At 41.1% G+C, this 16,158-nt stretch overlaps 1 protein-coding gene across 1 annotated transcript in view; it reads right to left on the reverse strand.

Moving 5' to 3' along the window:
- MOV10L1 (Mov10 like RNA helicase 1) overlaps positions 1-16,158 on the reverse strand; it is a 190,710-nt gene that overhangs the window by 44,955 nt on the left and 129,597 nt on the right. Inside the window, exons 14-18 of the mRNA XM_073650723.1 lie at positions 11,298-11,410; positions 8,572-8,650; positions 8,246-8,418; positions 6,927-7,073; positions 4,034-4,155 (exon numbers count right to left, since the gene is read on the reverse strand). Coding sequence (XP_073506824.1) covers positions 4,034-4,155; positions 6,927-7,073; positions 8,246-8,418; positions 8,572-8,650; positions 11,298-11,410 — 634 coding nt within the window. The remainder of the gene's footprint in view (positions 1-4,033; positions 4,156-6,926; positions 7,074-8,245; positions 8,419-8,571; positions 8,651-11,297; positions 11,411-16,158) is intronic.

Here is a 16,158-nt window from a genome sequence, read left to right on the forward strand (position 1 = left end):
TTTTTTTTGTTTTTGTTTTTTAAAACGTTAAAAGTTAATTCAGAGTGTCATTTATTATTCAACCCCTCAAACCACAAGAATTCTGTTTGGTCCCCCTAAAGTATTAAGAAGTAGTTCAGGCACCAAGAATAATGAGCTTCACATGTGTGGATTAAAGATCTCTTTTGCCAGCCTTTTCTGACTATTTAAGACCCTCCCCAAACTTGTGAACAGCACTCAGACATGGTCAACATGGGAAAGACAAAGGAGCATTCCAAGGCCATCAGAGACAAGATCGTGGAGGGTCACAAGGCTGGCAAGGGGTACAAAACCCTTTCCAAGGAGTTGGGCCTACCTGTCTCCACTGTTGGGAGCATCATCCGTAAGTGGAAGGCTTATGGAACTACTGTTAACCTTCCACGGCCTGGACAGCCTTTGAAAGTGTCCTCCCGTGCCGAGGCCAGGCTTGTCCGAAGAGTCAAGGCTAACCCAAGGACAACAAGGAAGGAGCTCCGGGAAGATCTCATGGCAGTGGGGACATTGGTTTCAGTCAATACCATAAGTAACGTACTCCACCGCAATGGTCTCCGTTCCAGACGAGCCCGTAAGGTACCTTTACTTTCAAAGCGTCATGTCAAGGCTCGTCTACAGTTTGCTCATGATCACTTGGAGGACTCTGAGACAGACTGGTTCAAGGTTCTATGGTCTGATGAGACCAAGATCGAGATCTTTGGTGCCAACCACACACGTGACGTTTGGAGACTGGATGGCACTGCATACGACCCCAAGAATACCATCCCTACAGTCAAGCATGGTGGTGGCAGCATCATGCTGTGGGGCTGTTTCTCTGCCAAGGGGCCTGGCCATCTGGTCCGCATCCATGGGAAGATGGATAGCACGGCCTACCTGGAGATTTTGGCCAAGAACCTCCGCTCCTCCATCAAGGATCTTAAGATGGGTCGTAATTTCATCTTCCAACAAGACAACGACCCAAAGCACACAGCCAAGAAAACCAAGGCCTGGTTCAAGAGGGAAAAAGTCAAGGTGTTGGAGTGGCCTAGTCAGTCTCCTGACCTTAACCCAATTGAAAACTTGTGGAAGGAGCTCAAGAATAAAGTCCACATGAGACACCCAAAGAACCTAGATAACTTGGAGAAGATCTGCATGGAGGAGTGGGCCAAGATAACTCCACAGACCTGTGCCGGCCTGATCAAGTCTTATAAAAGACGATTATTAGCTGTAATTGCAAACAAGGGTTATTCCACAAAATATTAAACATAGGGGTTGTATAATAATTGACCCACACTTTTATGTTTAAAATTTAATAAAATTCAACTGAGCAACTTTTTGGTTTGTAAGATTTATGCTTCTGTTCATAAAACCTACTCTCGTTTGCAGTTTGAAGGCTCTAACTTATTTGCATCTTATCAAACCAGCTAAATCTGCAGGGAGTTGAATACTACTTGTAGGCACTGTATGTCATGGTGAAGTGAACAGGCACCCAGCCACGAAAAACAATTTTGTCATAGGTCTGGAAGGGGTTCATTCTAGTCATGGCAAATAGTCATGAAGCATTGCATGTCGGTGGCAGAGAAAGCTAAGGTAGTCATAACACTTATGCACATTATGTTATATTACTCTGACCACCTAATAGCTTGTAAATAATCTTGCACTGAATGTAAAAGCTCCATAGAGAGCACTGAAATGTAGCTTGTATGGGTGACTGAAGGATCCTCTTTTACCAATTGGATGTGATACCTCATCTTTCTTCAGGATATTTCTGGAGAGCCACTTAAACATAGCTCCCACAGAAGCTGTGCATGCGCATTATATATATATATATATATAGTACAGACCAAAAGTTTGGACACACTTTCTCATTTAAAGATTTTTCTGTATTTTCATGACTATGAAAATTGTACATTCACACTGAAGGCATCAAAACTATGAATTAACACATGTGGAATTATATACTTAACAAAAAAGTGTGAAACAACTGAAAATATGTCTTATATTCTAGGTTCTTCAAAGTAGCCACCTTTTGCTTTGATGACTGCTTTGCACACTCTCGGCATTCTCTTGATGAGCTTCAAGAGGTAGTCACCGGAAATGGTCTTCCAACAATCTTGAAGGAGTTCCCAGAGATGCTTAGCACTTGTTGGCCCTTTTGCCTTCACTCTGCGGTCCAGCTCACCCCAAACAATCTCGATTGGGTTCAGGTCTGGTGACTGTGGAGGCCAGGTCATCTGGCGTAGCACCCCATCACTCTCCCTCTTGGTCAAATAGCCCTTACACAGCCTGGAGGTGTGTTTGGGGTCACTGTCCTGTTGAAAAATAAATGATGGTCCAACTAAATGCAAACCGGATGGAATAGCATGCTGCTGCAAGATGCTGTGGTAGCCATGCTGGTTCAGTATGCCTTCAATTTTGAATGAATCCCCAACAGTGTCACCAGCAAAGCACCCCCACACCATCACACCTCCTCCTCCATGCTTCACGGTGGGAACCAGGCATGTAGAGTCCATCCGTTCACCTTTTCTGCGTCGCACAAAGACCCGGTGGTTGGAACCAAAGATCTCAAATTTGGACTCATCAGACCAAAGCACAGATTTCCACTGGTCTAATGTCCATTCCTTGTGTTCTTTAGCCCAAATAAGTCTCTTCTGCTTGTTGCCTGTCCTTAGCAGTGGTTTCCTAGCAGCTATTTTACCATGAAGGCCTGCTGCACAAAGTCTCCTTTTCACAGTTGTTGTAGAGATGTGTCTGCTGCTAGAACTCTGTGTGGCATTGACCTGGTCTCTAATCTGAGCTGCTGATAACCAGCAATTTCTGAGGCTGGTGACTCGGATAAACTTATCCTCAGAAGCAGAGGTGACTCTTGGTCTTCCTTTCCTGGGAAGGTCCTCATGTGAGCCAGTTTCTTTGTAGCGCTTGATGGTATTTGCAACTGCACTTGGGGACACTTTCAAAGTTTTCCCAATTTTTCTGCGCAGATTTTACTCGCAGAAAAAATATAAACATGACCAATTCTTGTGCGTTTCTGCATGCATATTTGCCTATAAAATGCATTGGAAAAACGCATGGCAAATACGCATGCAAATACGCGTCAAAAACGCATGTAAAAACCGCATGCGTTTTTCTGCCAAGGAGATGCAGAAATGCTCAGGAAAATTTCTGCTTCATTTCTGCATCGTGGGCACTAAGCCTTACAGTCTATTCAGTAGGACTATCAGCTGTGTATCCACCTGACTTCTACACAACACAACTGATGGTCCCAACCCCATTTATAAGGCAAGAAATCCCACTTATTAAACCTGACAGGGCACACCTGTGAAGTGAAAACCATTTCCGGTGACGATCTCTTGAAGCTCATCAAGAGAATGCCAAGAGTGTGCGAAGCAGTCATCAAAGCAAAAGGTGGCTACTTTGAAGAACCTAGAATATAAGACATATTTTCAGTTGTTTCACACTTTTTTGTTACGTATATAATTCCACATGTGTTAATTCATAGTTTTGATGCCTTCAGTGTGAATGTACAATTTTCAAAGTCATGAAAATACAGAAAAATCTTTAAATGAGGCATGTCCAAACTTTTGGTCTGTACTAATATATATATATATTATAAATTTTAAGGAACAAACAGATTGTTTTCTTCTGTTCTTTCAAATACTCAGGCATACAATAGTCTGAAACAAGTATCTAGGACCTCTTCAAATGCAGGCAGAACCGACTGTATTTCTGCCCATTTAACAACTTTAGGGTGGACAGCTTGAAATGTTTACACCAGTGATTCCCAATCCCCGTCCTCATTGTCCCCAGCTCATCATGTTTTCAGGATTTCCTTAGTATTGCACAGGTGAGAACATGTGGCAGATTCTGATGCCTTAATAGTAATTCCATCACCTGTGCAATATTAAGGAAATCCTGAAAACCTAACGTGTTGGGGGCCGTGAGGATGGGGTTTTGGGAAAAATTGGTTTACACAAAAAAAGGTTGATATTTTTGCCCAATTTCAATATGGTTCGGACATAACTGTAAGTTCAGTTTATCTAACCTTAAACCTATTTGGTAGAACATTCCAGCACTGCTGCATGTAGAAATAATAATACGAAAACGAGAGGCTTTCTGAACATCTTCCCCAGGTCCACAGTATGGCTTTACTATGTCATTGATTGTCTAGAAACATTAGGGAAGAAAAATCACAGAAGAGAGACAAGTTACTTCACAGTACCTGGAATATATGTAAAATACAGAAATCTATTGAGTTATGGGCTAAGGACAGATTTGACACGAAAAAAAGATTACTTTATTCATTTTCTGAGCACCCATAGACAATACGCAAACCTTTCTCTTGTGGGTCTGTTCTTCCCAGTAATTCATGCTCTTATGTACCAGCACAGCTAGAGTGAGCTGCTCTCCCTTGAAAAATACAGAGGTGTGAATAAGGTCTAATGGTGAGAGAAGGGAGAGGAAGAGCAATGGTCTAATGGATGTGTCAGATTTAGCAAAACAGCTAGGTAGGTGAGAGACTGCAGCAGAAAAACTTTCAGAATGTTTTAATGAAAACTAAATAAAAACTTGCTTCATTCTCCACTTGTGAAGCATATGAGCTATAAAGAAAATAAATGAAAGGTAACAGAAAAATGTTCATAGCCTTTAAAGGGGTAGACAAACTGAACAGTGAATTTAATATTAATTTCATTTAAAAAGCTAACAACTTTTCTAACCGAGTTCAACTAGAAATTCCCTACTGTTCCCTCTCTACTCTAACTTCATGGGGTTTTTTTTTCTTTCGTACTTCCGATGACGTTCTGTTTCCGTCTCCCAGCATGCACTGGGGATTCTCAAACGGGACGTCATCGGGGGCTGGCACTGCAGTCACTGCCATAGCTGCGGTCACCACACTGAGTGTGACATTATCAGAGACGTCCTTTTCAAGAGCCGGGCTCATTTCTGCTAAATTGAGCATGCTCCAGTTGTCAATTCAGACACATGGCTAGTGGGCGCTCCCTGCTTGCCGCTTTATTACTTTCAAAGTAACAGTGTGCGCACTAACAGTGTGCTTCCCTGCCATATATAGAGAGAAGTGACGAGCCGGTAAGCGTGCGTCCTTTTCCAGGCTTATTATTTCTCTTTATAGCTGGCAGGGAAGCGAACTGTTAGTGTGCATTTAAAAGTAATAAAATGACAAGCAGGGAGCACACACTAAGCATGCGTCGAAAATGATAACTGGTGCATGCTCATTATAGCAGAGACTAGTCCAACCACTGAAAAGGACGTCTGATGGCGTCCCATTCAGGTTGGCGACTGCAGCTGTGGTAGGCACCACAGCACAAGCCCCCTGAAGATTTCCCCAGGGCACGCGGAGAGACTCAAAAGGAATGTCATCGGAAGAAAGAAAGAACACAGACAGGAAGTTAAAGTACACAGGTAACAAAAGGGAATTTTTAATTCAAGTCCATTAGAAAAGTTCATTTTTAAGTTAACTAGTTAGACATTAATATTAAATTCACTGTTTCCGGTTTCAGACAACCCCTTTAAGTACATATTACTTAAATTATATATCACACTCTTTATTGTATGTATGAGGTGCAAGTTATGCTGTTAATGATAACCAAGTGAAGTCAGAACCCTTAATATTAGGGATGTAGAGCATTTTCACACCCTCACCTTTTCAAGTGTTGTAAAAAATGACAGTCTGCCACACTGATTGGATGGGTGTGTGTGCACCCTGACTGTGCTGATTGGCCAGTAGACAGACACATGCAAGCCCTGCTGATTGACCAGTGGGCGGGGTCTGTCAGCCGTACTGATTAGCTTGCGGTGTGAACACTGAACGAGTTGATTGTAAAAAGTAAAATAGGTTGTAAATAGCGCAAGGCCACTCCCAAACTTGATATCGTCCATACTACACCTAGTTTGAGCATACACAGGCTACGAGATTAAACACCTAATGTGACAAACACACACCACCACCATACAAGACCTTTACTCAAAGCTGCATGCACCCTGGACGGCATGGAAAGGCGCCCAACACAACTCCCACTACCTCCACCCCCAATCCATGGGCAGACACCCAATACTTCGAACGTAAAGGAGGTCAGCAAAGAGTTGAACAGAGGAAAGGGACACAAAAAAAAACGCAAGGAGGCATGCGGAGCTAAAAAAAGTGGAACTAAGTACCTGGCCAAGAACTCAGACACTGGTGCACTACAAAAGGAGACACCACCATGCCGAAAAACGGCAAGAGGGAAGTCAGCGCAAGCAGCAACAAGCAACCATCTTAAATGTTTTAAAGAAGCTTGATCCTAGGCATTTGGGAAGTCCGGACTCCATCTTCCGATCTTTCGAAACACGCCGTGCTTCGGTGCACGAGCGGGCAGGTTAAAAAGAGGTAAACGGACCACCCAAATCTCTGATCGCCAACTGCGTCAAGGTACACGGTCCTGCCTTTCCGACGAGAGAGGATACAGGCTGAACAATACAGGCTGTACTCTCCGTCGCTACTTGGAGTGAAACAGAGTGCACATTTACACTGTTACCCTTCCAAGCAATCCTTTGAGATCTAAAACACAAAAAATGGTGAAAAAACATGCCTAACCAATCATCATCAAGGCTAAGACTGGTCTGAGACTCAGACCCATGTTGCCTCCAACTGACACTAAAAACTGAGAAGGCCTGATGTTAGCAGGTGAGAAGTAGTTTGCTGGGGAAGAGGCAATTTTCATTTAAGATTTACTACTAGTGTCAGCCTTCAGGTGGCAGCAGACTATCCCATGGTTTCTGTGTTCCCCAATGAAGCGCTGGAGAAAACAAAATGCGGAGTATGATTTCAGCTTGGTAACGTTCTACTGGTGTAAGCTGAAAAACTTTATTTTATCTTAAATTTTACTGACGTTTCCAGATGAGCAAAACAAAATAAACCAGTACATTTTTTCTTGTGCTACCTCTTCTTGACGACTGGAAGCATTGACTCTGACCATGCTACCATGTTCTAGTTGGCCACTTTCATGGAGACGAAGACACACAAGATCAGCAGCGCTGTTAGACGGGGCGCAAACCAAAATGCGACTGTCTGGCAAAGCGTAATGTATCTGTAGTGAAAATTAGAAAGGAATTTACTTGAAGGAATTAAATGAATGAACTTTAATATACAATTATTGGAAATCGGAGCGATAACTTTTTATTTATAACTTATTTACATGTATAGAGCCAACATATTCCACAGCGCTTTACAATTAGAGAAAGCTGGAAATAAATTATTAACACTCACTGCCAAAGAAGCAAAAGAAGGCACATTTATTACAGTTTACAATACTGAGATATGGGACAAGTAGCACAAGAACAAAATTATGATTTTGTCCTGTGGACCAGACACTTGTGCCATACAGTGGGGCAGCATTGATAAAACTGCATACACCTGTCACTCAGACAGTTTTTATATAACACAGGCATAAGTAAAATACAGCGTAATAAAGTTTAGGAAGAGACAACTGGAGGAGTTCTGGGTAACCAGGTCAGTCGGAAGGTGAACCATGGACAATGGTGTAATGAATAATTGTGACATTCATGCAGATGAGAGAAATAAGCTTTTAATTTAGCCCTAGAAGATACAGGGAACTACTGTACTGAGGGATGAGCAGAAGAATAAGGGTCCGACCAGCGACACGATAAGACTGTCGATTACCAATCGGTGTTCATTTGAATGCCTGTTTACACAGGAAGAGCAACGTCAATAACGCGGACTGGGCAATCTATACTAGTGTGCACAGGCTGCCATTGCTCTCCACAGTGTGAGTCCTGTTCACATAGGGCTATGCACTGCCAGGAACGATGATGTTTTATGTTGCATAAAAGATCATTTCACCCAATATTCAAATAAAGTAATGAAGTATATTCCCCAAAAACTTGCAACCTCGCAATGTCTGGAAAATAATTAAATACATTTTTAAAAGTTTAATCTTTATGATGTCCATAAGTACCGTAGTTATATTGTTCACTCTTGATATGGAATAAAGTTTTGGACCAGCTAGATGATGACTATTATGATCATTTTGTGGCTGAGCGCACATTGCACCTCTAACCTTTGATGTATGACTTGTGGGCACCAATACACTGGCACCTATTACATTGGATGCGTTGACAATGTGCTTTTCAATAAACTAAAACACCCAGATGAGATTTTTCATTCTTCTTTAAATAATGCTATAAAATACCACTGTAATGTATAAAATACCAAAAAACATGCATGCATCAATATGGTCACCTGCAGAATAGCTTCAATAACTGTAACAGTTTTTCCTGTACCCGGTGGCCCAAAAAGAATATAAGGAGTAGGGCGGCAATCTCCACTTAATATCCTTGTCACTGCCAACTTTTGTCGATCATTCAACATTGGATTGAAGAATTGGCACATTTTCTTTATTTGGGATTTCTCACCTGCACACGTCATTAACACATTGTTATATTTATTTCTCCACAATAAATATCCATATTCTTATAGCAACAGTATTCAGTGAACAATAATAAAAGAATAAAAGAAGTAACAACATTTTTTAAAAAAAGTTAAAAAAAAAAACACAAGGCACCCACCTCGGCTGTTAGTCTGTGTAGCTACTGTCACCATGTCACTCATGCAGACTGCTTTCTTACCTCGAATGCACGGCTTGCGCTGTTCATGGAAAATAGAAATTAAATGGTCATCCAAGTAAAAATTACAATATACACATAAAAGAAATGTACCATGATATAACTTATGAAGTCAAAGTGCAGAAATTAACTCCGTATAGGACATGGACATACAGTGCAGTAATAGAACCAGTTTCGTTGATACTTTCTCTTTAGGCTTGAATGCGCAGTCTTTTTAATATCATATTAAGTGTTTGATGTATTGTCCCTGTAAGGCTAAATTCACACGAGTGTAAAAAAAAAATTAGCCGATTTTCAAACTTTTTTCCATCTGCATTGTCAACCGTATGCAATCTGTATGGCATCCGTTTATATACTGTATATACTCGAGTATAAGCCGACCTGAAAATATGCCGAGGCACCTAAATTTACCACAAAAAAATGGGAAAACTTATTGACTCGAGTATAAGCCTAGGGTGGGAAATGCAGCAGCTACTGGTAAATTTCCTCATCCTGGTTATGTATGGCACCCCTCATCCATCCCCAATCCTGGTTATGTATGGCACCCCTCATCCATCCCCAATCCTGGTTATGTATGGCACCCCTCATCCATCCCCAATCCTGGTTATGTATGGCACCCCTCATCCATCCCCAATCCTGGTTATGTATGGCACCCCTCATCCACCCCCATTCTGGTTATGTATGGCACCCGTCATCCCCAATCCTGGTTATGTATGGCACCCGTCATCCATCCTAAATCCTGGTTATGTATGGCACCCCTCATCCATCCCCAATCCTGGTTATGTATGGCACCCCTCATCCATCCCCAATCCTGGTTATGTATGGTACCCCTCATCCCCAATCCTGGCTATATATGGCACCCCTCATCCCCAATCCTGGCATGCATCTTTAAGAATTGTAATTTATCCATAAAAATTGGATGGTATATGGATCTGTGCGAGATCATATTTTTTTTTTTGCACATCCAAAAATTTGAATAGACGAGTCTCTTCTGAAATACGAAGACAACAAGTGCTTGCTGTTTTTATTATTTTTTTGTTGCTTTTTTTAACACAGGCATTGGTTGAAAAAAAAACAACAATCAACTGAACAGTCCCTATTGAATAACACTGGTCCATTTTTTTCACAGAAAATAAAAAACGGTCGTGCCATCTTGCCTTAAGGTAATTTGCAATGAAAAAATGACTTGCAGATCCTACTATGGATCTGATGCAAAATCCATTGCACAATTTGCATGCATTACATGTGCATGTTGATTTGGATGTCACCCTACTTACTGAAAAGAGCGATACCCGAGTGAAAATCCACAAGAAACATTATACAGCTTTAAAATCTGCAGCGCCAATCAATTTCCACTGAGGACTTTAGTCACAAATCTGCAATACATCTGCAAAGAATCTGATTATGTTACTTGCAGACTTCATCACGGATTTGATCCAGGCCTAAACCCCAACATTGCAAAAGATTGCATAAGGCGAAATCCACAGTGAAAATCGGCATTTACAAATCTGCAGCAAATCCCTCAACGTGTGAACAAAACCCTTATACTCTGTGTCTTTTAACACTGGACAGCATACATAAATTCAATGTGCTGGGCAATGTGACACAAGAAAACATCAGACTGTACAGTCAAATTCAGATAATACAGGCTTTTTTGAAGGACACTAGAACAGAGAAGCATATTTGTTCTGTAATTACATGTCACTGAAGAGCTCCAATATAGTCCAGAGAATTGCACAAATTAGAGGTCTCAGCTGAACAACAGCATTAACCGGATCAGCGTAATATGCTTTGTTCTTCACATGAAAAAGGCATAGTAATAAATAATAACCCATTCTCTTATGAAGATGGAGAACTGTATTATCATGGCACAGAAGAATGGACAAGTACATTTTATAAGGGCAATCAACAGATAAAACCACCACAAAAAGGCAGTGTCTTGGCACAGTACATCTTTTTGCCATTGCTGACTTTCCTATGTGCAATATGAAGGCTGGAAATACGTAATAAGTAGTGTTGAGCGAGTATGTTCTATTAACCCTTTCGCAGAGTATGCTCGGGCCGAGCTCCGAGTATTTACAGCTGCTCGGTGATGAGGTTGAATCGCTCCCGTGTGCATGATTTGCAACTGTTTGACAGTTTTATTACATGTGAGGAATGTCTATTTCTTACACATTCCTCACATGTAATAAAGCTGTCAAACAGTTGCAAATCATGCACACGGGAGTGATTTAACCTCATCACCGAGCAGCTGTAAATACTCGGAGCTCGGTCCGAGCATACTCACTCAACCCTAGTAACAAGCCAATAGCTTCTCCATTGTTCTAGGATTTGCTTTGTAGCACACTTTTACATATAACACTTCCATCTTGAGACAATGTTCCTCTTTTTCACTTTACCCCTCGCTACTAGAATGAGTTTGCAACTTTCTGTGCGCATTTATATAAAGTTGCAATTCACAAGTATTCATTTTGATTTAATGTTTGTTCCTTTTGCAATGTTATTCACAATTTTTTTCATCCCAGGCCTAGCAACCTGGGCACTTTTCTTCATAAACCCAAGGAATGTATGATGTAATTTTACCAATTGTTCCAAACAATACCGCTAACTACTCTTTGTGCGCCAACTCAAAAGGCTTCTTTCCCAATAGGAGTGTGTGTGTAACTTACCTGATTTTCCTGCTGAGTGACTGTCTGTGCTTTCTTGTCCACATCATCCAGCATGTTGATCCCCGTTGTGATGACTTGTGGAGACTGTAATACCACTGTTTCTGGAAAAAGCACTTGGGAGACAATAGCAATCAAAATAAATCATATCTTCCATTTAACTTGTCATTATATCTAACCTGAACTTTGGTATAGAACATGCTTTCTAACATACTAAAGTTCAGAACATTTCATTATTACTTTCATAATAAAAAGAGATGTTTAATAGTTATATTATGCTGCAGTAAACCTGACATCTAGAAGTCCTTCATTGTAATATATTATCATCTTATGTCTGGATAACAGACTTACCATAATTCTACACCTCATGTCATTAGACCTTTGGGTCCGGTTTACACATTGCGCATTTGTTGTAATTAGTTGTAATTTTCATTTGCTGAATCTGCAGCAAAATTCAGTAAATTACAGTACAATGTAAGTGGGGCTTTAAGAGTTTGTCCGCTCACATCATATTGATTATTTATAGGGCATCAATAGAATAGACCATCAATATGAGATTGGTGGGGGTCTGACCTCCATCAACCACTCTGATCAGCTTTTATTTGTTCTGACTGTCCCCTGCTGTAGACACCTTGAATGGCGCAGCGGAGCACAGCTCCTATCCAAGTACTGCAGAACGGCCTCCATTGAACTGAATACAAGCGGTTCTGCAGCTCCATTCAAAGCATTTACTGCTGAGCTGCTGGAGCAAATAACACCTGATTGGGGTGGAGGGTGCCAGGTGTCGGAGTCCCACCGATCTCATGCTGATGATCCATCCTATTGATTCCCTATGGATAAATCATTAATATGGTGTGAATAGACAACCCCTTTAAGATGACAACTTCCAGAGCAAATAATATCTGATTGGGAGGGTGCCCAATCAGAGCCTCACCGATGGTCCATGCTATCCATTGACACTGCCGGGGAGTGATCTCCCTTTATCAGATACCTCACGTACCGCTGTCACTATTAACAGAGGCATATGAGGGATTTAGGTGCAGACATTGGTCTCAGCACTTGCAGCAGAAGCCTGGCTGTGTGTAACTTGCCTGCTTCTTCTGTGGATGGCACAGGAGTTGTGCCCGTGCCAACTGTGTATAAATCACCTGCAATCTTGACGTAGAGTTACATCATTTTATGGGTTACGGGCCCTAAAGGAAATGCTTTGGCAATAAAAAATAAACATCATGCAGTTTGACACCAATGAGCACTGCTTTGCAGTGCTTGTTTACATGTGTATTTTTTACAAGTAAAGCTGTGTCTGAACAGGCCTGTAAATGTAATTGTTGATAGCAATCTTATTCCCCATAGGAGAGTATTGAAACCGATATGCAACAGTAACTTTAATGCAACTCGCAGATGGCAGCAGGTTGTAACCTCGCCCTGAAATGTACATAAAATTGCACTTTTATAACCCATTTTGTACTACACAAACAATAAAAGTCAACTGTAAATGTATATTTCTAGATGGAGCTAGACAGAAAGTTGCATGACTAAAATAGCCCTTGAAAAGAAATAAATCACCATAATAGAGGTGGTATTTATAGTGTCAACTTATACCCACATTGTAAAAAGTAAAAAAAAAAAAAGACCCAACTACTACACTAACAGTACTTACAAAAGTATGTATGTACTGATTGTTACAGTAAAAAGCTAACTAAATGGTTTTCTTATGGTTAGCATTAATGGTAATCGAGACTCGAGTGTTTAAAAAACCTACGGCTATTAATTCCCTTCTACATTTCAATAGTTCACATCCATTTCATGTAAAAAAAAAACAAAATCTGTGCTTTATAGTCAATATCTTCATCATTGGAAGAATAATTGTAGTGATGCGGAAGAATAATTGTAGTGATGCGGAAGAATAATTGTAGTGATGCGGAAGAATAATCGTAGTGATGCAGATTATGTACAACAAGCTGAGGAATTAAAGAACATGTTCATGAAGAGGAGCCAACCTGCTCCATTATTAGATCAAAAGCAGGGTGATATTCTAGGGAACAGTAAATCTAACAAAACTAAGAGTAAATGGATCCAATGTTTTGTTTTTCATTAAAATTAGTCTGCTTGATATCATAAAATCTGGCATAAAAAAAAGAATATACCGGTATATTTGCTAGAAAATTATCAAGATCTTAAAGCTGCGGCTCAGAATAAACTGCTGATAGCCTATGAACGTAACCGTAATTTAAAAGACATCTTGGCACCTAGTATTTTAACCCCTTCACCCCTGATCCTCTTTTCACCTTCATGACCAGGTCAAATTTTAGAATTCTGACCACTGTCACTTTATGTTGTAATAACTCTGGAACGCTTCAATGGGTCCTACCAATTTGAGATCGTTTTTTCGTGACATATTGCACTTCATGATCGTAGTAAAATTTGTTCGATATGATTTGTGTTTATGATAATATTGGAAATTTGGCAATTTTCAAGCTTTCAATTTTCATGCCCTTAAACAAGAGAGTTATGTCACACAAAATAGTTAATAAATAACATTTACCACAGGTAAGGGTGTCAAGTCGCGTTTGGGGAGCCCCTGATGTGCCTAAACAGTGGAAACCCGCCCCAAGTGACCCTATTTTGGAAACTAGACCCCTCAAGGAATTTATTTAGATGTGTGTTGTGCAATTTCTACTGAGTGCGCCAATACCCTACATGTAATCGAGAAATACTTTTCAGGCACAGTGAGAAGCTCAGAAGGGAAGAAGCACTATATTAGACTGCAGATTTTACTGTTATGGTTTGCGGGTGCCATGACCCACTGGGGGAGCCCCCTAGGTGCCAAAACAGCAGAAACCCCCATAAGTGACCCTATTTTACAAACTACACCTCTCAATGAATTTATCTAGGGGTGAGGTGATCATAATGACACCACAGATATGTCACAGAATTTTATACCATTGGACAGTGAAGAAAAAAATAGTTACATTTTTACCACATAAATTTTGTTTTAGCCCTAGATTTTACATTTTCACATGGGAAAATGGGTTAAAATGCCATCAAAATTTGACACAATTTCTGCTGAACGGAGAAGTACCCCATATGTGGCTGTACACTACTGCTTAGCCACACGGCTAAACTCAGGAGGGACGGAGCGCTATTTGCCTCGTGGAGTACAGATTTCCCTAGACTAGTTTGCGGATTCCATATAGAGGCCCTAGGTGACAGGAGAGCAGAATACCCCCCTCAAGTGACCCCATATTGGAAATTATACCCCTTTGGGAATTTATCTACAGGTGTAGTGATGATTTGACTCCACGGGTGTTTTCCAGAAACAAGCAGCAGTGGATGTTGCTGAGTGAAAATTGCAAATCTGCTATTGTAGTGACCAGTACGTTGTAGTGCCCAGCTCGTTGTTCTGGAGACATGCACCTGAAAATTAGGCAGACTCATCGCTACAGAAATGCCAAACATGTGGACACTAACTGCAGTTTAGGCACACTGTGGAGCTCAAAAGGGAGGGGGGCATTTGGGAGCGAAGAATTTGCTGAATTTCTTTTGGAGGGCGAGGAGCCATTTAGCTTTTCCAGAGCCTTTGTGCTACCAGTATCGTGGAAGCCCCCTATATTTACATTAACAGATGACGGATCTGAGTGGGTACTTGCTTTTTTGTGAACGGAGTTAAAGCTTTGAGAACATTTTACATAACGTTTGGGATCACATTTATCCTGTGCTCTACGCTGAGCACTTGCATCAGGGTTTCCATCTGAAATTCTGAATGATGTAATTTATATGACACACCCGACGGGTCCATTCACTATAATGAGGCAGCAGAGTTTCTCTGGACTCCGTCTGGACTCTGTTCAGCGGTGTCCTTCTTTTCAGAAGTGCACAAAACTGTGGCCGACGGCACTTTTATGTATGCTGTAAGGTGGCTAACGGTCACATTGTCGATGGGAGGTATGTACCACAGAGATGGCTGTCCTCTGTTATGTAACCCAGAGTGTTGCTATACTGAAGGTAAGTACTAAGAGGACTGATTGGTACACCTGGGACCGGGTTGGGCGAGTCCAACCATGCACATACCTCACCTCTGGGTGTGGTTAACAACCTATAAAATGGAGGCCGTTGTTTGGCACATGGTCTGTGTGTTTGGAGGGAGAAGGCCTCCTGTGTGTGTTGTTGTCTCCAGACCGAGCCAGGATACTGGACGCTACCCAGCCTCTTTGCCCACGGGACTGGCTAAGCAGAGACTTGCTTAAAGGACACTTTATTTTGTTTGCCTGAACTAAAGGCTGTTTGTACTCCTTTTTGCTTTTCGGTTAATGAAGTAATAAACTGACATGGACTTTTAAAGGACATGCTTTCTATTTGCCTCCCTTCGTACCCAAGTGAGTAAAAATCCTACAATGCCTATAAAGACGGACACCGCCAGATCATAGGCCAGACAGCGTTCACAGTGTCTACATCTGCCTCATTATAGGGATTCTTCCATCGTGGGTTCTGTCTGAATCACATATTTCAGAGATTTATATGGAAACCCCGATGTAAGCGCTCAGTGCAGGATAAATGTGAGCTGAGCCTTACTGCGATCTTTGGGAAGCAGAATGAACAAATCAACAGCAGGTGAAGAATAGGTTTTATTTATTTTTTAAGCCGTTCATTGTGTGGTATAAGTGTATAGGCAACTTTATTCTTCGGGTCGGTGCGATTACAGCGAGTCACGACACCAGATTTATATCAGGTTTTTATGTATGGCTGCTGTTACTCACTAAAAGACACTTTTTTTTTTTTCAAAAAATAGTTTTTGTATCGCCATATTTTAAAAGCTATAATTTTTCCATATTTCTGCAGTCATGTGATGGCTTGTTTTTTTGCG

The sequence above is a fragment of the Phyllobates terribilis genome, unplaced genomic scaffold (assembly GCF_046119375.1).
Source record: "Phyllobates terribilis strain yellow unplaced genomic scaffold, ASM4611937v1 Scaffold_11__3_contigs__length_659146591, whole genome shotgun sequence".
In the NCBI taxonomy this organism is placed as follows: Eukaryota; Metazoa; Chordata; class Amphibia; order Anura; family Dendrobatidae; genus Phyllobates; species Phyllobates terribilis.